We start from the raw sequence: 25,094 nt of genomic DNA, 5'->3' as shown, positions 1-25,094 counted from the left end.
GGGCTGGAGGAGGGTGGGGAGCGCTGTGTGCTTCAGGTGTGGCCAGAAAATGCCCCCACAGGCATTGCTCCTGCGCCCCCCTGGCATTCATCTGAAGACAGCCCCCGGCCTGCACACAGCCCCCGCGCACATCCCTGTCCCTGCTCTTCCAGTGTAGGTCGGCCCCCAGCGCCATCCCCGCCCAGCATCTCACTGTACCTCCGGGTCCGCCCCCCCCCCCCCCCCCGCCTCCCCTATACCCCCCAGCTGCGTGGGGGTTTCTCCACCCTAGCCCTGGGGCAGGGCCCCCTTTCCTCCTGGCTTCTGCCAGACCCCGAGCCTAGGTTTGTCTGCCCACATCCAAACATGTGGTGTGCCGGGGGGAGCAGGGGGAGGGGTTCAAAATGGCTGCCAAGATGGCTGGTCGCCTCTCCGCCTCTCTCCTCTTCTGTTTCTCCTTCTTCCCTCTGCTCGCCTTGTTCCTTTAGCTGCTGCGGAGTCACCTCGGCCAGGGGCTTGGACGGAGCGGGGACGGGTGTGGGCAGCTCTGAGGGTGCGTGTGCGCTCTGGCCTGTTGACCGCGATGCTGTTTGCGGGGAGGCCCTGCTGTCCGCGCGCCTCCGGCGCCCCAGGGGCCGGCGTGAGCTCGTAACCCGACCCAGCCCCTTCCCCCGCGACAGCCTGGGGGCTCCCTGCCCTCCACCTACTCTCCTAGGCCCGCTGCCCTGCACTGGTCACTGGGGTGTCGGGGGGCCCCACAGAGGGTCCCCATCTCTCATCCTCTCCATCTGCCCGCGGCCAGGGGCGGAGGACTCGGCGTGGGCCTAGGTCGGGCTCCGGCTGTCGGGGCAGGTGACTCCTCCTTCTTCCCCACTCCCCTCCCACTAATGCCGAATTTATTACTTAAAAGTAGGATGAAAACAGGGAGAATAAGAGAAGGAATACAACCTTCATTATCATATCGAGAAAATTATCCGTGATTTTCCTAACTAGTAATTTGCCTGCCATGCCGTTCAGAAGTGACTTGCCCATTAATTACAGAGATGAAAAATCATCTGAGAGCGGAAAAGGGAACCAATTCCATCCCTGGCGGGAGGCAGCGGCACCCGTGCGCCGAGCCCCAGACGTGCGCGCGCCCCTTGCGCGCCGGCGCTCCCGCTGGCGGGGCAGCTGCCTCCGCTCCCCGACCCCCAGCAGGCTGGGCGCCCCCGCTCCGAGGCCCGCCAGACCCCCCTCCATGGGCGCCGTCCCGGGCCCCGCTCGTGGGGAGCTGGCGAAAGCACGTCCCCGTCCCCCCGCGGATGCCAGCCCTCGGGCGCAGAGGGCGCGCGGTCGGGGGCGCGGAGCAGAGCCGGCGCACCTGGCCGCAGGGCCTGCGGGGAGGAGGTGGCAGGCGGCTTGCTATTCCCGGCCCGCCCTGGGGAGCCCCTTCTCCAGGGGCGCGGGGGGCGGGGCCAGCAGGTGCCCCGGCAGCTCCGGAGTCTGCGCCCAGTGGGCTGGCTTCCTGGCCGGCGGCTCCCCCTGCGTCCGGCGTCTGCGTCCGCGTCCTCGCTGCCGGCCCAGGCTGGCGGGAGAGCGGCCCAGCGCGGGCATCGGGGCGGCGTGCAGCTCCCAGGAGGCTGTGCTGCCCGGCCTCAGGGTAGGTCCCCTCTTGGGGACCAGGAGGACCCATTCCCACCGTCGCCACCCGCTGGCCGCTGGGAGCCGGAGCCCGGGTCTCTGCCCCCTCCCGCCTCTCCAGCCAGACGTGTGGCCAAGGACGGAGAGCTCTGGTTTCCATGTGGGCTCCTCTCGAGGATGCGATTTCCAGCCGCCAGACATTTCCCCCCTCCAGGCTCCTCCGTGGGGAGGAGGGGAGGGCTCCCGAGGTGGGGTTCCCCGCCTGGACCTGGGACCCGCCTCAGTGACCCTGGAGGCACCGGGGCCAGCCAGCCTTCTTCCTGGGGTGGGAGGAGGTGCTAAACTGAGAATGGGATGGGGGTCCCCGCCCCTGGACTGGAGTCCTTGCTGAGCTTAGAGGTCTGTGCGCACCTGCGTATACCCATTCTGTGTGTGGTTTGCACAGTGACCCGGCCCGGCCTGCGTGTGGCCCCGCGTCTCACCGGTTGTCGCTGTGTGCTGGTGTCCCTGAGTTCTGTGGAGGGGCCGGCGTGCGTGTGTCCATGTGGCTCCACATGGGTGCGGGCGTGCCTGGGTGCATTCTCGGAGCAGGCTGTGACGCCCAGCCAGTGTCTTCTCCGCTAGACGCCTTGCGGCTGGGGACGGCACCCGGCCTGTCCTCAGGAAGGTCAGTCCAGCCACGCGCGGGTGTTTTCAGTCACGGGCTCACCTCACAGGAAGTAGGGAGGTGGCTTGTGCCTCCCTGTCCAAGGCAGCCAGGGTCCCCGCTTGGGGGCAGCCCCTGCGTCCTAGCCCTGCTGCAGCACCCAGCACGGGGCCTCCCAGGCCAGCCCTGCAGTCTTCCTCCTCGCCCCCCCGAACCTTTGCCGCTCCTCCAACACGCTGAGCACGATTCTACCCCAGGGCCTTTGCGCTGGCTCATCCTTCTCCCTGAGACCCTCAGCCACATGTCTGCAAGGCTTTTGCTCCTTCACCCGCTTCAAGTGTTCCCTCCCCGGTGACCTCTACCGCGTGCAGCTGCCCGCGTCCCGACTTGCCGTCAGGATGGACTTTCACACGCTCTGGGATTTCCTGACATGTCATGTCTGTGTGGTAATCAGCCAGCTTTGCGGCGGGACCCAGGCGCTCAGGGAGCACGATACTCGGTCTGTTTTTGGGTGCCTGGGGCCTGGCCCCAGTAGGTGCTGGAGAAGTCCTGCCTCAGTGAACGAGAGGGGCCTCTCAAAGGACCGGAGATGCCAGTGCCTCCCTGGCTGTGCACAGCGAGGGCTCCTCACAGCCCGGGTGCCCTGGGGGATGGAGGGCTGCCCTGGGCCAGGGTTGGGGGGAGCCCCAGGGTCAAGGCCGGAGCAGCCCCTCCTCCCAAGGGCACTGACCCAGTCTCGCTCTCAGGGGCGTGGGACCCTGGCAGGGGGAGCTGGCTGAGCAGAGCGCCCGCCTCGCCTTCCCCCAACTCCAAAATTTGGGGAAGATAAAAATCTCAAGAAATTGCTGTGGAGGCTGGAAATAGCGCTGCCGCGCCCCCAAAGCTGGGAATAGCGGGCCCTCCCTTGGAGACTGAAACACCCAGCGAGTCAGGCCTGGGCGCCGGGAGCCAGGTGGGGCCATCGGGCTGGAGCCCAGGCCGCGACACTGGGGGACCGTCCTGCGCACTGTGGGCCCACCCTCAGCAGCACTGCTCTCCGTCCCCCAGAGGCCACAGCGCCCCAGCTCCCCGTGTGACACCTGGAACCATCTACAGATGTCGCCGATGGCAGGGGTGGGGGTGAGCTCACCGCCCCCATTGAGACCCTCTGATCTGGCCCCGCCCTCCTCCGCCTCTGCCTCCCTGCCCGTTTCGAGGGGCAGGACCACTGAGCTCACTGGCTGTGCAAACACAGGTGGCGGCCAGTGCTGGCCAACTGCCGCACTGGAGCGCCCCCAGGTGTCCCTGGTGGTGGTGTTGGGGTACCACAGGTGCACTCCCATCAGCAGACGGGCGGCCCCATCTGGGCACGCCTGTGCGCTAAGGACATGGTGAGTCCGGTGCCATGTGTCCTGTCCCTTCTGTGTTCTCACCTCCTCCCACTTCCTCGTGCTCCCCCCATGCCCCACCCATCATGCCGGATTTCTCACTGGGCCACAAGAGTGCAGGCCCGGGCCAGTCCCAGGGCCTTTGCACGGCTGTGCACTCTGCCTGGCATGCTCTTCTCCTTCTTGGGCACCTACATGGCTTCTCCCTCGCTGGCGCAGGGCCTTGCTGAGGAGTCCGGCCTCACCAGATCTCTCCCCCACACACACACGTGCAAGTGCACACACACCCACTTGGTCCCTTTCCTCCACGTGCTCGGTGCTGCTCGTATCTGGCTGCCCGTGGCTGTCTCTCCAGCACGCGGAGCGGCACCCGGCGCACAGTAGGTGCTCTAGGAAGGCTGCGTGGAATCGCTGAGCACCGTCTCTAAGGCCCTCAGCCACATGGAGGCCCCGTCTGGCCTGGGGAGGAGCAGGCAGCCGGGCTTCAACCCAGCAGCCTGGGCTCAGGCCGCTGGCCCGGGGCCTCTTTCCTGCCGCGCCCACCCGCCCCTCACTGCCCGGCTGGAGGCCCGGGCCCGGGCTCCCGTGACTGGTCCCAGCTCCGCTCTGCTGCGGCCCGAGCGCTCATGGCCCAGGGCCGCACCACAGGCCACCGGCATCAACCCGCCCGGTGGGCAGCGCCCAGAGAGCCACCGAGGAGGCAGGGCAGGCTTCCTGGAGGAGGCGGGGAGGGGATCAGGTGGAGGGGCCGCCTTGGGGTCAGAAGGAAGGCCGTGGCCCGAGGGAAGAGGACAGAGGCTGCGGGCTAGTCTCGGCACCCAAGGGCTGCTTGTGAGCTGGCGCTGCTGTTGTCCCAGGGGTGGGCAGGCCTGTGGGCGTCAGGACAGGGACGGGTGGGGACACTCAGCACGAGCGCCCCAGCTGCGCCGCTGCAGGGAGGGGACAGTGGAGGCCCGAGGGAGGGGAGCCCCGGCTGTTGAGGGGAGGGTTCCAGTGGGGCCTTGAGACCTGAGAGGGAGCGGAGGGCAGAGGGCAGTGGCGAGGCAGAGACTGCAGGGTGCTGGCTTTGGCCGCTGGGTGGACAGGGAGAAAAGAAGGGGGGGGATGGGGTGCGCCCGCCATGCTCTACGCGGGGCCCCGTGCCTCCTCCCGCACTCGAGGAGAAGGCCAAGTCCTGTCCTCGCCCTCAGGCCCTGCTCATCTGCCCTGTACACCTGCCCTCGCTTCTTCGCACTCCCCCTCGCTCACTGGCTGCAGCCGCACTCCAGCACATTCCTGCCTCGGGGCCTTTGTACATGCTGTTTCTGCAGCCTGGGATACTCTTTCTCTGACGCCTAGATGGTCGCCTCCTCGAGACTTCTGCAGAAATGTTAGCTTCTGGGCCAGGGGCTCCCCACCCACCCTGTCCACACCTGAATGCCGTCCCCCCCCCCACGTTCTCCCCTTCAGGCCTATTTTTCTCCAGAGCACTGGGACCAGCTGGGAACTGGGTAACTATCCGCTGAGTGGACGGCCTATTCCCTGTATCTGTTTCGTTTTCGTTCCTTAAATGAAGTTACAAGTACCCGCTCCTTGTCCAGAGCCAGGCTGGCCCACAGTGGAACTTTCCCTGCGGGTCCCCAGTGGCAGGAAAGGCAGCGGCTCAGCAGCAGAACCCAGGGCCAGTGCAGGGAGCCAGCAGAGGCCTGCGGCGCGAGGGCGGCTGCGGGAGACACCAGCGCAGGCCTGGCAGCAGAGCCTTGGGGGGAGCAGGGGGCGGGAGCCCTGGCGTGTGCACACACATGCATATGTGTGTATGAGTGTGTATATGGCGGGGGAGTGCACCTTGGAAGGCCGGAGCAGACAAGCTGAGGAGAAGGTGGCAGGAGGCCTGGGCTGAGATGCCATGTTAGGGCACTGGAGGTGGTAGGGAGCCACGGACGGTTGTAGGCAGGGAGGGACACGAGTGGGTGTTACATTTTGCAAAGATCGCTGTAGCCACTGGGTGGCCAGGGACGGGGCAGGAGCAGCAGCTGGATGGGGAAGACCGGAGGGGGGAGGCATCGGGGAAAGGGGACGCTGTGAAGGGCCCTGCAGAGTGACCCTTAAAACTCATGCGACAGACAGACCCCCATGCGAGGCCACCATCTGGTGGGAGAGAGATCGTGAGCAAAGAAGTCGACCGCATGGCCGGTGTGCTCGCCACGAGGGCCGTGGACGTGGTGGGCAGTGGGCTTCCCCAAGCAGGGAGGGCACAGCCTGTGTCAAGGCCCTGGGGTGGGGCCGGTGCGGGCTTTTCCTCCAGGAGGGCGGGAGCTGCATGAGTGAGAGGGAGCCAGAGGAGGTGGGGCTGGGAGAGGTGGGAGCCACAGGGGTCTCAGCAGAGCAGGGACCTGACCTGACCCTGGTGCTCACGGCGCCCTCTGGCTGCTGCGGGGGGAACAGACTGGGCAGAGCCGGGGCCAGGGAGGAGGTGACGGAGGAGGTGACAGAGCAGGTCCAAGGGGGGTGACGGCTGCCCAGTGGAGAGGCGGGCAGACTCTGCGGGGCCACAGGAGCTGCAGGCTTGGCTGTGGGGTGAGCAGCGGAGAGCGCCTGGAGAGGTGGTGCTGAAGGTCATGGCAGGCCCTGCCCTTCCTGACCCCATAGGCCCCTTTCCAGAGGGGGGTCATGTGCCGGGCACCCTGGGTGCTGGCTCCATCTCTCCAAGGTAGATCTGATAGTCCCCCAGGAAAGATGGGGAAGTGGGCTCAGAGAGGCCAAGAGCCCAGCCTGAGGCCACACAGCAGATTCAGAGCCAGGAGCCAAGTTCTTGTACTTACCGAGGGCTTGCCACTTCCCAACTCTGCCATGCCTGAGGGCTTCCCAGAGGCAGCAGGCCTGTGTGGCTGGGCCCTTAGGCTGCTAGGGTGAGAGCAAAAAGTAGGAGTCTTGTTTGGGGTGGGGTGTGAGGGGTCAAGAGTGCCTTGTGGGTGCCCCCCAGGCACTCCAGACTCCTGCTCAGTCCAGCGGAGGGTTGCCGTAGCAACCATGCCCCAGGGCAGGCTGGAGGCGCCCCTCTCCTCCAGCTGCCCTCTGCTCCTGTCACCCTGCCTGCCCTGTCCCGGGCAGCTGAGGGCAGAGCTGGGTTGGGACCCACTGCACCCGCCTCGACTGGAGACTGGGGCTCGGGTGCAAACACAGAGGCGGCCGGGCCGGGGGGGGACAGCCCACAGCCGGGCTTCCGACACGCCGCAGTCCAGCCCCCATCTCGGCATGAGGGCGGCAGCCCTGTTTCCCAGGGCTGTGATGGGGTCCCCCATGTCCACTGAGGCTCGAGGCGGGGACAGACGCAGGTGTGGGCTCACCTGGCCTGGTGGGGGCAGAAGCCCGGGCAAGTCCAGCACTCAGGATGCTCTGACACGCAGATGCGACAGGGCCCTGGGTCCCCCCAGCTCCCGTGTCCAGCTGGGGGGCCAGCCTGCCTGGGTTCAAGGCCCCCTTCCCAGCGAGGTGCCCTGGGCCCTCACTTTGCTCATCTGCAAAATGTGGGCCCGTGCCCCCTCACTGAGTCCTCCTGAGGCTTAAATGAGATCCGTGTGTGCAGGGCCCAGGACAGGTGTGGAGGTGGTGGCTGTTGGCCCGGCCTTGCAGGCAGACCCCAGCAGCACCCCAACCCTGGAGTTTGTGCAAGGTCCCTGAGGGTGTGTGGCTCAGGGCCCTGCCCCCAGCTCTGCCTCCCACCCCGTGTCCTCACGCCATGTGTGTTTGCTGGCACAGAGCCTCCCAGGCTGGCAGCTTTAAGCACAGGGGGCCGGGGCCAGGCATGGGCCCCCCGGGCTCTGAAGGGGACGCCTGGCCTCGCCCGGCTCCTGGTAGCTGCTGGCCGTCCTCGGCGCTCCTTGGCCTATAGACGCCTCAGCCCCATCTCTGCCTTCATCTCCATGGGGGCTCTCCCTCTGCGCGGGTCTGTGTGTAAATATCCCCTTATTATAAGACCACCATCGCATTGGATGAGAGGCCACCGTAATGACCTCGTTTCAACTCAGATCCCTCTTTTAAAGACTCTCTCTGAATAAGGTCCCAGTCTGGGGTCCTGGGGGCAGGACTCCAGCATAGCTTTTTGGAGAGACACAATTGAGTCCATAACGCTCCTCTCCCAAGGCCTCGGGCGTGGTCAGGCCTGGGGCTCCCAATGGCTCCCACCGACCATGCCTTGCCTGTCCACCTAGGGGGACATCAGGTGGCAGGCGAAATGCTCCCTGGTCAGCGGACACGCAGTCAGACAGGGAGGGCACCGAGCCACAGCGCCCGGCTCTTGAGCTGGGCCAGTTCGGGGGCACCTGGAGCCTCCTGGGGGAGCTGACCCCGGGCGGGGCTTCAGTCCTTTCGGCGCCCTGAGGCCGTGGTACCCGTGCGCTCAGGCTGGCCTGCCCACCTGCCTTCAGGAAGTACCGTGTGTGGAGCCACCCCTCCTCCTGGTGCATCCACGCGTGTCAGGTCTCGGAGCAGAGACAGGACGGTGGGGACAGGGGACACTGCAGTCACTACCTGCCAGGCGTGGCCCCGAGTGTCTCACATGTGTGAATCCATCTCGTTGCACACCTCCCTCGTGAGGCATCTCCATCTTACAGAGACGAACCGGGGATGCAGCAGTTGCGCGATGGCAGGCCGGAGGCGGGGAGGCTGGGATGCAGGCGCCAACTGCGGGGGTCTGCGGTACAGGGTGTCGGAGCCCACCAGCGTCTCTGAGGGGGGCACTTCTGGGCTGAGATGTAAGGGACACGGAGGTGGGGACACAGGCCAAGGCTGGGTGGTGGGAGCAGGGGAGGGGTAGGAGTCGGGTGTGCACAGCTCGTGGACCGTGAGCGGGAGCGTCGCGGGGGTGCAGCAGGGTGCAGCATGTCGATGTTGTCCTTAAAAGGACACGTCTGTGGGGACAACCTCAGTGTCCGTTAGCAGGGGACAGATACACAAAATAAGACACATGCACACAGTGGGACACAGTTCAGCCACCAACCAGAAGGAGGCCCTGACACAGGTGGCACCGCGGGTGGACCTTGGAAACCTGACGCTCGATGCAAGCCGCCATCACAAAAGGCCACGTGGCGTGTAACACCATTGACCCAAAATGTGCGGGGCAGGCACGTCCAGAGACAGACGCAGACGAGCAGGGCCCCTGCGCGGTGGGGGCAGGGTTTCTGTTTGGGGTGATAAAAAGTTTGGAAATAGATGGTGGTGGTGGCACAGAATTGGGAACATAGTTAATGCCACTGAATTGTACACTTAAAAATGGTTAAAGTGATAAATGTTACAGACAGTGTACCATGACCTTGTTAAAGGTCCCTCTGGCTGCCGAGGGGGCTATGCTGCAGGGGTGGGGAGCCTGCAGAGCTTTGGGAAGAGGTCAGGGCCGTCTGAGGGGACAGCAGTGCCCGGCTGGAGGGGTAGCTGTGGAGGATGGGCGGGTGGGTGGACGTGGGCGTGCTCGGGGGGGTCCAGAGCCAGGGCTCCCTCCCACCTGGGGTGGGGGTGAGGGAAGGAGCCAGGAGTTTGACTGCAGAGCTTGGCCTGAGGACCTGGAGGCCGCTGCAGCCGGGGTTGATATGGGGGCTGATTTTGGATGGGTTGGCTGAAGGGGCCATGGAGACACCGCTGGAGGTGGAGACAGTGAGGAGAGGGGCCGGGCTGGGGCTCAAAGGTGGCAGTTGTTGTGGCGTGGACGGTGTCCCAAGTCCCAGGGCTGGCTGGGCCCCCCAGAGGGGCTGTGGGTGGGGAGAGGTCCGGGACTCCCCCAGCAGCCGTGTGTGCAGACTGCTGTCCTCGGCCACCTGTCCTGCGAGTGCGAGGAGCTGGGGGACGGCTGCGAGGGACGGGCTCATGGTCACGCGGCCCGGAGCAGCCGAGGTGGGCTCTAGACTCTGTCTGTCGGCTGCCCAGGGCCCGGCCTCCAGCCGCCTCTCCGGCAGGGAGCAGCCGCCCACCAGTTGAGCTCCCTCAGGGAGAGCCGGGGAGGGGTCCCTGAGCTGGAGAAGCTGGGTGACAGCCGCCTGTGCTCCGGCCGCCCGTGCTCAGCCGTGGCGGAGGCATGGGGCCCTGTGCGAGTCCTCCCCCGTTTCCCGAGGCCTGGGGCTGTCTTGCCCTGAGCCTCGCGCTGACCTTTGTTTCTCGGAGGCTGTGCCCATCATGCCCTCCAGCGCTCGGGGTCCGGTGGGACGGCTGACAGCCGACCTGCTGACACGAGCAGGTCACCTCAGGTGCGGGTGAAAGCTGCGAGTTGTAAGGATGATGGGTGAGGGCTGTGGCAGTGCAGCGGTCGCTCTGCGGGGTGACCTCGGGGTGGAACCCTGAGTGGCGAGGGGCCGCGGCAGCCGTGCAGACATCCTGGGAGAGCGGTCCAGGCAGAGGGAGCGGCCCAGGCAAAGGCTCGGGCTGGAAGGAGCGCGAGTGTCCTGGGATCGGGCAGGGGCAGACTGGAGAGCAGGGTGGCTCCAGGGCGCACGCAGCCTCTTGGCCCCAGTGAGGAACAGAGACCCGAGTGGAGAGCCGGGGGAAGCTCAGTGCTCAGCGCTTCACCGTTAAACAATCCTTTAGCCCTGGTCGAGGGCAGATGCAGAGCCACGAGGCCGGGAGGGGCAGCAGGATGGCTGGTCCTGGGGGTGGCACGGGGGCCAGGAGTGGCAGTGGGGGGTGTCAGATACTTTTAGAGCTGCTGATGGAGCTTATGAAGGGGAGGGGATAGGAGGGGCAAAGAATCAAGTTGGATTCCTAGTTTTGGCGTCTGAGATTCATTCAACAAATATCCATTGCTCTGTGCCAGGCCTGTTCTAGAAGCTGGGGACAGGGCTGTGCATGAAACAGTCCAGCGATCCTTGCCTTGGGCAGGGGCCATTCCATACAGGCCAGAGTCACATTTGAGCGAAGGCCTGAAGGAGGCGAGGGAGCTACCACATGGATAGCTGGTGGGCAGAAGATGTGTGCAGAGGAAGTGACATGTGCAAAGGCTCTGGGGCAGAACCTGCTGTGGTCGAGGGAGAACAGGAGGCAGGAGTGGCCAGAGCGGAGGTGTCAGGGAGCTAACTGGGCCTGAAGGGTCATTGCAAAGCCTTTGGTTTGGGGGAAAAAAAGAGTGTTGAAAGATTCTAGACTGGAAATAAGAGATTTGGGAAGTACTGGCCAGTTGACGGTGTTGAGACTGCAGGACAGGCTAGGGTGACAGCGGGAGAGGACTGAATCAGGATTTGAACACTGGAGGGCAGCCGCCCCCCCGGAACGTGTGTTTCTAGAGAGTTCTTGGCCAGGCCGGTGCCGCTGGGGCGGGCACACTTGGAGGCCCGGGTGCAGATGAAGTGCAGATCTGGGCTCACGGCCTTGAGAGCATCCGGGGAGACCAGGTGGTGAGCGGCGAGGAGGAGTGGCTGTTGGCCAGGAAGAACTGGGTCAGAACCGAGCTCTGTGTCTGTGCAGACCGCGCTGTGCACGGGTGGGCAGGATGGCGGGCGAGCACAGACAGCAAGGCCCTGCGCCCCCTCCCGGCCCCGGACGCTGCCCGGCTCCCACCTGCCCGCCTGTCTCCAGCTTACCCGGAGGGTCTCCCGGAGGGGACAGAGGGGATTCAGTTGTCCTGCTCCTGATCTGTGGCACCACCCAGCTGGCTTCTCGGTAGCTGCCAGGGCCGGGGGACGGGCAGCAGGGCTGGGCCTGGGCTCCTGCCTGGGAGGCCGGGGCTGCGAGTTGGGGCCAGGGCGCCTGGGTGCCCACCCCGGACGCTGGGCCTCAGCCGCCTCCTGGCTATCAGGAGGAAGCTGGCTGGGGCCAGGAGGCAAGCGGGCAGGATCCGGATTTCGGGATGGCGAAGGGGCTTCCAGAGGACCCTTTCCTCACGCAGGAGGGTCTGAGACCACCTGGGTGCAGGTGGCCTTCGCAGCCGTCACATCCTGTGAGCTGCCTCTGCCACCCAGCGGGGCTGTCAGACCACATGAGGGGCTTCCAGGAGGTGGCCTTTGGTCCCAGGTACCCAGACAAGTGGGCCTGTCACTGGCTCGGGCGGGAGCAGGGTGAGCCCAAGGCCCTGGAGGGGTCGGCCTCCCGGCCAGGGGAGCAGCTTCGTCAGATGCGCTGGCTCTAGGGAAGTGCTGGATGGCCACCGGCCCCCGGGCTGCGGACGGTCAGGAGGGGACCCGCCCACCCGCGCTCTTCCTGGGCCCGCTGGGGCCAGCCCTGCCCGCTCACTCTCCCTATCCTCCTCAGGCTGGTGGGCCAGGCCGTGGTACCCACCTGGTGGTGCGGGGTGAAGCCCCCTGCACAGGCCACTGAGAGCCCGGATACCTGAACTCCGCCATGGCCCGCCTGGCCGCCGCGCTCTGGAGCCTCTGTGTCACCGCTGTCCTGGTCACCTCGGCCACCCAAGGTAGGTGCTGCTGTGGCCCCCAACTTGGGAGGGCCGTACAGTGTGGAAACGCCTCCCGGCCCTCAGTACGGGACCACAGCCCCCAGCCCGGCCAGACCTTGGCGGAGCCCGGCCAGGGGGACTCGGAGATGGCGGCCCCAGCCCCACCCCAGGCGCTGTGGCCTCCAGGGACAGGATGGCGCCCCTGTGAGCCGCTGCTCTTCTGTCTCGAGAGCGTGTGTCTGTGATCACATCTCGGAGCCTCGCGCTGGGAAGAGGCTTAATTAAGGCATGCCTGCTGATGCTTATTTAAAAACAACTAATTACCCGCTCGGCCCTCTGCCGGCCCGGGATCCTGCGCACGCCACAATTAGTGCCCAGAGCATGCCCGCCCACCCTTGCCTGCTGCTCCCCTAAGGGGCCCGTGGCTGGGTGGGCGGGTGGGGTGGGGGCAGAGGGGGAAGAAAGAAGGAGCCACCGGCCTTGGCCCTCGCCCTGGGGCGTCCCCCGCCCCTCCCAGCCGTCTGGAGGGCACCTGCCCCCTCATACAGCCCCGCCCTCTGGAAAGCTGCCAGGGTGGAGGGAGCCTTGTTGAGCTGTGCCCCAGGGCCCTGGCGCTGCTCCGGCCGGCTGGTGCCCATGCTCCCCAGCATCCACGTGCTCTGCCTAGCCAGGTCCTGCCCCACAGCCCCAGCTGGGCCAGGAGGGCTATGCTTCCACCCCAGACCCATTTGAGCCAGCCCACCACCCCCAGCCTCCCTCCCAGGCCCGGGAAGGGCTAAAATTAGCCGTGGAAGCAGATGGTGCTAGAGGAACACATGTGAAACTTTCCCCCAAGCGGGACTCCACTCACCCAACGAAACCCTGGGGACCTCGCTGCTGTCCCTCTGGGCCCCCAGCCGCCCCGCAGGGGCCAGGTCTCAGGGAAGGGCCTGTTTGGCTCTGCGGGTGGCATGTGCTGGTAACTCCTCTCCATCTGCGAGTGACAGTCTCCACGGTGGCAGTCCGGGCCACACTGCGCGTCCCCCTGCCACCCTGCACAGCCTAGCTGGGATGTGTCTGAGAGGGTGGCCGCCCAGCAGGCATGCAGCTGGGACTGGCAGCCTGAATCCCAGTGACAGCAGTGACCCCTCTGTCATCTCACTGTGCCGCGTGCCCACACTCTCCCTCTGCACCCTCACGACGGTTCCCTGAGGTGGGGCTGTCAGCTCCTGGGGACGGAATTGGGTACAGGGATGAGGCTAACAGCTGGGGCGTGGCCAAGCTGAGATTTAAGCCCTTGCCATCTGGCCCTCAGTCCCTGCATGGCACCGGATGGGAACTGACATGTGACGAGGCGACCCCACCCGGAGCTGGGCCTGCCCAGGGCCTGTTCTTTCATTGTCACGTGGCACTGGGAGGTTTCCCAGGTGACAGCCAAGAGGCTTCTCCTTGTGGCGCCCTCACCGTGTGTGGCACCATGCTCACCGCTTCCTTCAGGAACCTTCTCTAGGGCATGGAATCCTTGCCCTGGGCTGTGGGTGCCCATTTTACAGATGGGGAAACTGAGGCCTGGGGAGGCTGCAGCAGTGGCTCCAGTGGGCATCAGAACCTCAAGTGAGCATGTGGACCCAAGGGCTTGTGGCTTTACTCCCGAGACTCTGACTCGGCAGCCTGGGGCCCCAGAATCTGCATTCTGCACCAGCTGCCCCGTGGTGCTGCCGATCCTCAGGCTGCCCCGTGAGAAGCCCTGTCTCAGAGACATGCCTGGTCTCTCAGCTGGGAAGCGGCACAGCCAGGCTCTGTGGTTTCTTCTGGAACACGGGTTCACCCCCTCCAGTGCCACCTCTGCTCCTTGTGTGGGGTGGTGTGATGTAGGGAAGTGCCCAGCGCCACTGTCATTTCTGACACCAATTGCGAGTTCAGGGTCCCCAGACCCTCTCCGATGTGATGGCTTGCCAGAAGGATTCACGGAATTGAGAAACACCGTTGTGCTCCCGGTTCCACTTTATTCCAGCTGAACAGATGCGGGTGAAATCAGCCCAGGAGCAGCATCCCGGAAGGTTCCTTGCACGGAGCTTCTGGCTGTCTCCTCCCAGTGGCGTTGTGGACAGCGCTGACTCTCCCAGCAAGGATGGGTGACAGCACGCCTGTCGTACTGCCACCTCGGGGGGGCTCCCCTGAGCCTCGGTGTCCTGAGTCTTCACTGTGGCTCGACCATGCAGACACAGCTGACCTCGGCCTTCAGCCTTCCAGAGGCCACCTGCTACTGCGTGACCCAGAGCTGCCACTGCTTGTGGCCTGGGGCTTCAACAGCAGAAACGTCCTGGAGGCTGGAGCCTGTGGCAGGGCTGGCTCCTCCCGAGGCCGCGAGGGGTCTCCCAGCCTCCCTCCTTGGCTTGGAGCTGGCCGACCTCTCTCTGCTTCACGCCCTCTGCCCTCTGTGCATGTCTGTGTCCAAAGATCCTCTTTTTATAAGGACACCATTCACATTGGGTGGGGGCCGTCCGAACGGGCTCATTTTAACTCACCTCTGTGAGGACCCTCTCTCCAAATCTGGTCACACTCTCAGGTGCGGGGGGTTAGGACTTCAGCATGCCTTTGGGGAGAGGGGGACACAATTCAGCCCGCAACAGTTGGTACAGCTGTTTGGCGTGGCCCCCACATAGACAAAGACACTTTTATTGGGCAGGACACACCCAGGAGCCAAGGGCACAGCCAGGCTCCCTCTGGCCAGGTGAGTGGCCTCACCACACAGGTGGGCACAGTGAGAAGCCCGTTTCACAGATGAGTAAACTGAGATCCGAGTAGCCCACGTCTGGCCTGGCCATAACGCCCGCCCTCCCTCCCGCAGGCCTGAGCCGGGCTGGGCTCCCGTTCGGGCTGATGCGCCGGGAGCTGGCGTGCGAAGGCTACCCCATCGAGCTACGCTGCCCAGGCAGTGACGTCATCATGGTGGAGAACGCCAACTACGGGCGCACCGATGACAAGATCTGCGACGCCGACCCCTTCCAGATGGAGAACGTGCAGTGCTACCTGCCCGACGCCTTCAAGATCATGTCTCAGAGGTGAGGGCGGCCCGGGCTCCTGATACCTGCCTGGCCTCCCCACCTGGGATGGTGCACCATGCCTCAGTCCTCCCGTGTGCATCCCACATGGGCCCAGAGCACCAGCTGGGTGCCGCCCCCGCCAACAGCACACAAGACCCCGCTCGCCTCCCCGCCAGCCCATAACTCCCCAAAAGCCTCACACCGCCAGCCCGTAGCCCCGCAACGAGCCCCACACCGCCAGCCCGTACCCCCCCACACAGACCAGCCTGCATGCTTGCCCCAAGCCCCACACTGCCAGAAGCTCACTCCAAGATTTTTGGGCACATGGGGGCCTGCCCGCAGGTCAGTGGTGGGCTAGGTGAGGGCGTGGTGGGGTCTGCTCATGGGGCAGTGGTGGGCTAGGTGAGGGCGTGGTGGGGCTGATGGTGAGCCCAGAGTCTCAGGCTTCCCTGAGGAGGGGACCTGTGAGCACAGATGATGGAAGTGCATGTGAGCACTTGAGTGTGCAAGGCTGTCTGTGTGTCTGTAAGTGTGTGCGAGTGCAAGACTGTGCCGGGCAGAGGCCCTGTGTGCGAGATGGGTTAGCCTCTAGCCCCCACGGCCAGCCCATTTAGAGCTGCTTGGCGCTTCCTTCAGGTTGTACCCAGGCTGACCACAGCCGCCACTCCACGTGCAGGACCCCAGCCCGCTCTCCCTGCCCCTAGTGCGTGCTCCAGTCTCTCCCCTGCACAGTCACCAGAGGGCGCTCGTGAGCACCGGAGCCAGGGCCCCGGCCCTCCTCTGCTCAGACCTCACTGGGAGCAAAAGCCCAAGTCTTCCTCAGACTCACGAACCCTCACACGCTGCGCTGCCTGCACCTCTCCTGGCCCTCATCTCCTCCTTGCTCCCCATCGCCCAGTCCTCTCCTGCTACCCGTGCTGCTCATACACATCAGGCATCTTCTTGCTCAGGGCCTCCTCTGGGCCTTTGCACTGGCTGTTCCCCCTGCCTGGGATGCTGTTTCCTGACACTGGCATGGCCTGCCCGAACACCCTCTCTAAGATCCCAGAACCCCGCTTCCAAGCACCTTCTCTGCTTTCTCTCTCTCTCCTGGCCCCGACTTCCATCCCCAGTTCCGTGGGCTGTTTTCCTCTTGATCGTCTTGATTCTATGTCTTTCATCCCTGGGCCGTCAGCCCCACGGGGAGGGAGCTTTGTCTGTCACTGGCACGTCCATAGCCAGATACACGGTAGCTGCTCCCCGCGTTTTGCCAAATGCCTGAGAGGGCAGGGCTCCCTCAAGGACCCAGTGTGGGTCAGGCAGACAAAGGCCGGCCTGGCACGGGCTCTGCAGCTCCGGGAATGCCGGCAGAGGACTCCAGAACCTGTCACTGGGCCAGGTCACTGGAGAGCTTGGGGAGGGGACGGGAGAGGTCAGGTGGCTTAGCTGGGTGGGCTCAAAGGTCCATCCCCCTACAGCAGCGCTGCCCCTCTTCCCCTGCCTGTCTCCCAACACCCTGCTTGGGCCGCGCTGCCACCCTGGGAACCCTTCCCCTCCAGATCTCCCTGCTGCTTGCTCCAGCACCGGGTGTGGGGCTGGGGTGTCCTCCACGGCCTCCCCAGCCCCCAGCACAGTGCCTGGCCCAATTGCCGTCCTCACGGCTCTCGGTTCTAGAACAGGACACGGGCCGAGAGCGCCGCTGCTCCACTGCCTTAAACCGTGGAGGCTCTTTGTATTAGCGTTCAGCTCCCTGCTCGACAGGCACCCCAGAATAGAAACAGTGACCTAAACAAGATGGGGGTCAAGAAGGCCTTCGGCACGCCTGCCTTCTATCCTGGGCCTCCTGGCGCCCAGGCCACATCCCGGCCACTCACTCGCACCTCCCCACCGGGGCTGGGTCCTGCCTTCCGCTGCCGGGCCAGCTGGGCCACGCGGTCTCCAGCAGGAAGGCCAGCGGTCTTCTTGTGTTCCTGACACTGAGGGGAAACTCACCGTTTCAAAGGGAACATCCAGTGGCATGGAGGACATTCACAGTGCTGTACAACCATCATCTCTACCCACTTCTGGAACCTTTTTGTCACCCCAAAAGGAAACTGTCCCCGTTAGCAGTCACTGGCCAGTCCTCCCTCCCCCTGGCAACCACTAGTCTACTTTCTGTCTGTGATTTACCTATTCCAGACATTTCACATGAATAGAATCATGGGATACCTGGCTCATTGTGCCTGGTCCTTTCACTGAACGTGCTGTTTTCATGGTTCGTCCACAGTCTGGTGTGAATCAGGGCACCCTTCCTTTTCATGGCTGAGTAGTATTCCACTGTAGGGATGGTCCATGTTGTGTTCATGGGTGCATCTGTCAGTGGGCATTTGGGTGTTTCCACCCCTTGGTGATTGTGTGAGTGATGCTGCTGTGAATGTGCGTGTACAAACAGTTGATTGAACATCTGCTTTCAGTTCTTTTGGGAATATACCTGGGGATGGAATTGCTTGGTTACAGGTACCTCTCTGCTTAAGCTCCTGAGGCCAGTGTTGTATTTTTAAAGGGGATTGGTGTGTATGAGTGGATCCTCGTCGGTTAAGGGCAGGATTGAAGAGAAGACGCAGGAGCCCCCTCTGCCTCATACCTGTTGGGAAGCCCACCTCAGTGGCTTCCTGCAGGCCCGTAGGTCACTGTCCTGCCCGGCTGAGACCTCGCCCACTCCAGGGAACGGAGAGCCTGATAGTGGGGACGGACGGCAGACGAGAAACATCTTGTCTTTTTTTTAAAGATTGGCACCTGAGTGGACAACTGTTGCCAGTCTTTTTTTTTCCTGCTTTCTCTCCCCAAATCCCCCCAGTACATAGTTGTATGTTCTAGTTGTGGGTCCTTCTAGTTGTGGCACGTGGGACGCTGCCTCAGTGAGGCCTGACGAGTGGTGCCATGTCTGCACCCAGGATCCAAACCAGCGAAACCCTGGGGCTGCCGAAGCAGAGCGTGTTAGCTTAACCCCTCGGCCGCGGCGCTGGCTCCAGCAGAAACACCTTGTTGTCGAGTAGGTGTCCTTTCCACGTTAGCTGGATTCTTGAGTCGAGACTGGCTGCACAGAGGTGGCGACCCTGCCCCTGTCCCGGCTGCAGATCCTCGCAGCAGTGCTGTCCAGAGGCACCTGTCTGGTTCAGGGTCTGAGGTGGATGTGAGCAGACACTGAGAGTGTTTCATTAATGGCGCGTTTGCAAAGACAGCGCTGCACGTGTGTGGTCTCACATGCCCTGTTCTTCTGGGAACAGAGGAGCTTTATGGTCAATTCAGGAAGAACACCGAGGCTATAGTGACACCAGTGACACTCAGATGGGATGACAGGGGTGAAGGGTGGCTAGGGAAGCAGTCGAGGGGGCGCCACCTCCGGCCCAGCCCTGAGTGTGGTGCCGTGCGGGGGCTGAGGGTGGAAGAACCCTGCCTGGTGGGAAAGAGCGCTCACAGGAAGGAGAGAGCAACGCCCAGGAAAGGCCCCTGGCCTTGGTCTCCAGGGCTCCTTCCCAATTCCGGGTGTCCATCCCTCTCCTGACCCTGCAGCGCCCCCAGTTCTAGGCCTGTTTCCTCAGCTGCCCATCTCTCCTCCGCAGGTGTAACAACCGCACCCAGTGCGTGGTGGTCGCCGGCTCCGACGCCTTTCCCGACCCCTGTCCGGGGACCTACAAGTACCTGGAGGTGCAGTACGACTGTGTCCCCTACAGTGAGTCATCTTGTTTCTCGTGCGCACTCGGGCCCTTCCCCTCCCAGAAGCCAGAGAGGAGGAAACACGACCCGCCACACACGCACACACACACGTATACACACACGCGCGTGCATGCACGTGGCCAGGCTGGGGCCAGGCCTGCCCCCTCCCTCACACATCCTCTTCCCCTGGTCCACCCTCACCGACTGTCCCCATCCACAGGGAGCGTGTTGCCCTGGCCTGCCCACCCCACGTCTTCACATGCCCCTGGCTCTGCACACACTTGAAGGCCGCCCCCTCGTCCTCTGCTCGGCCCACTTCCGTCTCCTCACCCCCCCCCCCCCCCCCCCCCCCCCCCCCCCCCGCTCTCTAGTCCCTCCGCCTCCCTCCTCTCCTCCCATCCATTCTGTCCCGCCCCTTCCATGCCCACCCTTCCCTCGCACTCACCCTCTGTCCTCCCTGAACGGCTTCTGTCCTTGTCCCCTCAGCCCTCACATGCCCCACTCGTGTCCCTTTAAGTCCTGGAAGCTGGACCCTATGCCTGTGGAGAGGCACCGCCCTCGCGGCTGGTGCACTGGCGTGAGGGCGAAGGCAGGGCACCCCGCAGAGTCCTCTCCTGGTGGTCTCCCGTGGCCATGAGAGCACTGAGGAGGGATCTGGGGAGCCAGAGCCCAGGGGAGCAGACACGGACAGGGGTCTCCTCCTTAGCCCCCGCCCCAGACATGCCCCCTCTCCCGCCCTGTCACTGCCTCTCTGCCCCGACGTGACATGACGGAGCAGCCTGGAGGGCGGCAGAGGGCAGTGGGGAGGGGGCCGTGCTGGGGGCTGCGCGGCGGGCAGGGCAGGTGACTCTCCTCCCTCCCCCCACCCAGCCGCCCCCACTTGATTTCTCCTCGCAGGTGACACCTCCGCGGGGAGAAGGACCGCCATGCGTGCCTCCGTAACCCTCTTCCTTTACCGCTCACCCTTTCCTTTCAGCGCCGAGGCTGCGGCTGCCGGGGGACGCCCGTCCGGTCCACGGAGCCCCCCACAGCACTGGGCGCGAGGGGCGGGTGTGGTGGGGCAGGCTGGGCTTGGCCAGCCCGGCCCTTGGACCTCCTGGCTCTGAAACTTGAGCAAATGACTTGATTTCTCTGGGCGGCTGCAGGAGGAGCGGGAGCCCCGGAGCTCCTGGTGCTCCCACTGAGCCCGGCCGTGGCAGTGCTGGCTGTTACCCCTAGGCAGAGGCCTCGTCCTCACCCAGCGCCCAGACCCGAGCCTGGTTCAGGATGTGCTCAGCAACGCCAGGTCCCCTTCCAGCTGGCCGGGCCTGTGTCACAGAGAGAACATGGGTGAAGCTCTTCTGGGCCCCGAGCCACAGGTGCAAGGGAAACAGTGCCCACTTCTGCCAGCCATGTGGCCTCCGCCGTGTTGCTTCACTCCACTGAGCCTCAGTTTCCCCATCTGTAGACAGGGAGCTGGAAAGATTGCTGTCAAAATGCCTAGCACGGCTCCTGGTCCCTAGTAAGCGCTGGGCTGGGTAGTCATTGCTTTTGTTGTGACTGCTTGTCGTGGTTCTTACCAGTTATCGTTATTGCTGTTGGTAGTCAAAAGTCAAACTAACAACAGGTGATGAACTGAACCCAGTTCCTCCTGAGGCAGGTGAGCTAAAGGGCAGGAAAACCCCCCTGGTCCAAGTGCAGTCCGAAGCAAGTGGACGCCGCGCAGGTAAAGGAGCAGGAGAAAGAGGCCCTGGGGAGGGCAGGGCCCAGAGACCTCCTGGAGTTGGCCGCCGAGTGTGGGCAGGGGCCTGGCTGGCCAGACCGAGGGCTCTGGGGATGGAGGGCAGGACAGCTCGGGGTGGGAGCCCCTGCGCCCTGAGGAGGCAGTGCTCACGCTCACACGCTGGATGTGTCTGGGGCTCAGCGGGTGTGTGCCCCGACTGGCAGCGTGGGGGGCTGGCTGGCTCCTCGTCCCAGGAGGGAGCTGGAGTTAGCAGGGTGACGGAAGCTAGGCCAGAGAACCGGGAACCGGGCACCCGTCCCCCACGTTCGTTCGCTGAGCACGTCCGTGTGCCAGGCCCTGGGTGCGGCGCTGGAAAGGGAGCCCGAGGCTGCCCCGCCGAACTCTGCTTGCCCCTCCAGAGGGGGCAGGAGGGCCAGGCTGGTCAGGTTCCTGAGGGGCCAGGGACGCCGAGCCTGGAGGGGAGCGGCCTGGGCAGCCATCCTGCCTTGGGCTTCAGAGGCTGGGGTGACCCCAGTGCTGGTGCGGGTGGGCACAGGGGTGTGTGGGAGGGGGCAGTGGGTGTGTGGGATTCCTCCTACACACGCACACCGGACAGGCCCAACTAACGCTGGATTTGCCTTGCAGCTGAGCAGTCTAACTGCCCCCTTCCTCCCCCAGGTGCCGCCCACCCACTGGGCAGCTGGCGGGAGCTCCCAGCTCCTGGGCCCCCAGGGGAGGGCTGGGCAGAGAAACTGAGCCTTGGGCTGGCCCCAGGGGAGCGTGGGAGCGTGTCTGTGGCCCCACCTGCTGTCCTGCCCCATCTGTGACGTCCCCCCACCCCAGCCTCTTCCCTCTCGGCCTGTCTCCCTCACCTGGCTCTCTGAGGCCCGGGGCTCTGCCTGTCTGCCTCTTGTCATTCTGTGTCCGACTCTGCCGCCCTCTCTCTGTTGGCTTTTTCTGGGTCGTGAGGGCTTGGGGGAGCCCAGCTGGAGCCGGGCAGGCGAGGCCAGGCAGAAGGGGAAGGAGTTCAGTGTGTTCTCGCAGCTGGGGGCGCCCAGGTCCCTGGAGGCACTGAACCCTCCCCTGGGCCCTGGTTCTAGCAGGAGGGCAGCAGGCAGGGCGGCAGGAGATCTGAGCGGCTCATCGGCCCTCCCTCCCTGGTGCCCCCTAACCAGAGCCTGCCTCCCAGCTGGGGCTCCCCCCGCCCCCGCTGCAGAGGGCGTCCCCTCCCATCTGAGGGCCCTGTCAGCCTGCCTGCCTGTACGCCCCCCACCCGGTGTCTCTCTCGGTCTCTGTCCTCCCACGTGTGTCCCCCTCCCTGTGTCTCCTGATATCCTCCCCAGAGGAAGGGACTTGGGGGCGGGGGCTGAGCTGATGCTACCTTCAGGGTTGGGGAACCAGGAGTGAGGAAAGAAAGGAAAAGGGGGCGTGTTGCCAGAAAAGAAACGAAAGCAATTTAATCTCTTTTTTTCTCTTTTTTCTTGCACATTTTTTTTCAATTTGTTTTCTCTCTCTCTTCCGATGCTTAAAGTAGAAGTGGAGCAGAAAGGTAAACGCACCTGTTACCAATGCTAACCCCTAACTCACACTTTGTTCCACCTGTGCCATACTTATGTGACCCGCCCTCCCCTCGGCCCCTTCTTCTCCCCCACCCCCAACTTGGTCCCGTCGCTCTCCCCCACCCCGGGTGTCCCTGCGGCGGGGCCAGCCCTGGCGCGGCCACGGGTGCCTCCCCCTGCACACCTGAGGAAGCTCCTCTGTGAGCGCGGGCAGGACCTTCTCTCTCTCGCTCTCTCTGTCTCTGTCTCTCCCTGTCCCTCCTTCCTAGTCCCTGGCCCTTGCGGGGGACTGGGCCTTCTCTCATACTTCTTTTGCCTCCTTCAGGAGAAGTGTGTAAGCCTCCAGGCGGGTGGGGAGGGAGGGGCCCCTGCCTGGCTCCGGGCTGAGCCATCTCTCTCCTCTCTTCTTCCTGCCCCAACTTTCCTAACATGTGTCTGGCTTGGGGAGGCGGGATGGAGGGGACACCTTTGTTTTCCTTTTGGGGAGCAGATTCCTCCTCTCTCTCGGGCTCCTGGTGGCTTAAGTTCCTTCTGGTTTGGCGTTTCCAAGGCCCAGAGCTGTTTTGGAGCACGGAGCACCAGTTTTCCTCACCCCCAACCCCCATTCTCGACCAGCGGGGGCCCAGCCCTGGGGAGGGGTGGAAGCTGTCCCCAGCCCTGGGAGGGCAGCCTGCCAAGCCGGGCGGGGGGCGGGCGGCGGGCCTCAGGGGGGAGCGCCGGGCGGGGGAGCGTGGGCTCTGGTTCGGAAACACTTGCAAAGCTGCAGTCAGGGTTCCTTCTGGGCTGTTCTGGTTAGAGGACCAGGGAGAGGGGCGGGGGAGGCACAGGCCGGGTCTGGGGACTTCCACGAGCACCGTAATTTCTTGCGGGTTTACCCTTCAGCTGGTGGGGGGGGAGTGCTGCAGTCGAAGGGCGTGGGGGGCGGGATGTTGGGGATGGTTGCTTCCTCCCCTGACTTCCTCCCCTGAAAGTTTCAGGAAATGCACAGCCCTGAGGCTGGTAGCAGTGGGGGAGGGCTGGGTAAGACATCCTTTCAGAATCGCTTTTGCCTTGAAATTACGGTGGTCTGTGGAGCATCCCCTTCGAGGGAGGTGGGGCGGGGTCCCTCCGAGCTGCTCCCCTCCCCCGTCCCCCATCTCAGAGAGGCCTGGGCAACCAGCCCCCAGCCCTGCCCCTCACCGCATCCTGCCACTCTCTCCCTCTCTCCTGGAGACTCTCCCACCCAGCACCAGACACTCTTCTTGCAGGCCCGGTGGTGGTGGTTTGGATACAGCAGCCCTGGATCTTTTCTCTTCAAGGGGGGGGGGGGGGAGAGGGGGGAGGAGGTGTTGGGAGCTTGGTGCTGGGGTGGGGTCCTTGCTGGCAAAGGCCCCAGGCAGACCCTTCCTCATCTTCTCCCCCTAACCCCGGGGGAACCTCTAACCACATTTTCCTCCTCCACACCCATCTGACCAGGTCAGGCTCTGAGACTTCCCACCGTCCCCCTCACCCACTCAAATACATCTGCTCAGGCCCCACAGAGCTGGCAGGGGGGCTCGGCTTGGGGAGAGGGGAGACCTGGGTACAGAGGAAAAGGGCAGAGGCCAGATGTGCTGGACAGAGGGTGCACGGACCCCTCAAGGCACTGGGGACTGGGAGATGGTCGAGCCCAGGGTCAAAGCCAGGATCCCTGTGGTTCCTGCCCATCTCTGGGCCCCAGGCTCCCCTCCACTTCCTAAAGCATGGCCTGTTCCTAGCTGCTTTGTGCCTGGGGACCCTTGGGCCAAGCTGTCCCTGATGCTGTAAAGGGAGGGCTGGATATCCCCCCACCTAAGCCTGCTGAAGAGTGAGGCTGGATGTGGGGGAGTGGAGAGTGGCTCCTGTCCAAGCCGCTCTTGCCACTGGGGCCGCCCCCTAAGCTGGCGGCAGGTCCCAGCCCTCCCTGTCCCCCTTGGGGTTGGCTGCTTTGGTGAGAGGCCAAGCAGGAGCAGAGAATTCACTGCAAACCTTCATCCTGGCCTGTCTGTGGGTCCTGCTAGCAGGGAGGTGAGAGGGAGGCCCCAACCATCCTGGATGGAGGGGTGCCTGGCCGTCACCACTCTGGGAGGAGGAGGGGAGCCTGGCCACACTGACTATGAGAGTCCAGACCCCCACTGGGTCAGTAAGGGGAGGCCAGGAGTAGGTGGCGCTGGGGCGTGACGGGGCAGGGTGGGCAGGCCAGCGGCGGCCAAGGAGATGCAGTTGAGGTTTTCCTCCTTTTCAGGGAATGGGGGGGTGGGGCGGGGCCCCCCACCTTTCTGACATCAGCGCTGCCTTGGTCCCTCCTCCCGAGCCGGGGATGGTCGCAGGTAAATCGGGGTCCGGGCCAGGGGAGGTGGGGGGCCTGTCTGGGGTGGGCTGGGTCTTTATCCTAGCACCTGGTTCCCTCCCTTGCCCCCTGAGCTGGACCTGGGACTGTCCCCCGAGGGACCCTCGGTCGGGCCTGGGCCTTGGAGTGAATTCTCTGCTCACCCCTCTCTCCTCCGCCAGCACTAACCCTTTCTTCCCAGGTGGTCTCCAGCGTGCCTCCCTTGGAGCCAGGACCTCGCCGAGCCCCCCCACACCTTGTCTCTCTTCCCTCCACGCAGCTCTCCTTACCCCTCCCTACTCTCCTGGGGAGCCCCCTCCCTCCCCATGTCCCCACCCCCCACTGCACCCTGTGCACCAGTGTCAGTGTCTGCTGCTGAACAGACCCCATGAGAGACCCTGCCGGCTGGGGGCAGGGTTGGGCGCCCTCTGGGAGGGGCTCAACTTTTCCGTAAAGCTTTCCTTGGCTACTGATTGCGTGGGTGCCAGGTGTGGGGGGCCACAGGCTGCATCAGAAACCTTGGGTGCCCCCCCCACCCTGGAATAGGAGAGTGCTCCTGACACCCTCAGTGGGTTCGGAAATGTCATTCTACCTTGCAATTTTTGCAGGAGGAAGAAAGTGGAGTTAAAAATAAAAAATCTGTCCTGGTGTGGTTGGTGAAGGATGGGACCCTCGACCCTAGCTCTTCCATTATGGGGTGGAGACGATGGCGAAGGGGCAGGGCGCTGAGTCCCTGGAACCTCAAAGCGCCAGCAGCTGCAGTGAGGAGATCTTCCGGCCCCTACAGAACTATCTGGGAGGGTTCTTGCCAAACCCCTTATCCCCAGCCTGTGGGGTCTCTAGC

The 25,094-nt window shown here is 64.3% G+C and overlaps 1 protein-coding gene across 6 annotated transcripts in view; it reads left to right on the top strand.

Annotated features, from left to right (window-relative positions):
• The window catches only part of ADGRL1 (adhesion G protein-coupled receptor L1), a 38,350-nt gene that overhangs the window by 1,441 nt on the left and 11,815 nt on the right, over window positions 1-25,094 (top strand). For 3 of the 6 annotated variants that reach the window (XM_044752042.2, XM_070492219.1, XM_014861687.3), the window contains exons 2-4: window positions 11,821-11,980; window positions 14,793-15,006; window positions 18,570-18,679. In XM_044752042.2, the coding sequence (XP_044607977.1) occupies window positions 11,911-11,980; window positions 14,793-15,006; window positions 18,570-18,679 (394 nt within the window). In that variant the 5' untranslated portion in view covers window positions 11,821-11,910. Of the gene's footprint in view, window positions 1-11,820; window positions 11,981-14,792; window positions 15,007-18,569; window positions 18,680-21,899; window positions 21,915-24,166; window positions 24,252-24,294; window positions 25,012-25,094 lie in introns of those variants that run through there. The other 3 variants (XM_044752044.2, XM_044752045.2, XM_044752046.2) reach the window with 3 other exon arrangements.

Source organism: Equus asinus, chromosome 20, assembly GCF_041296235.1.
Source record: "Equus asinus isolate D_3611 breed Donkey chromosome 20, EquAss-T2T_v2, whole genome shotgun sequence".
Taxonomy (NCBI): domain Eukaryota; kingdom Metazoa; phylum Chordata; class Mammalia; order Perissodactyla; family Equidae; genus Equus; species Equus asinus.
This window is presented reverse-complemented; position numbering and strand designations above follow the sequence as displayed.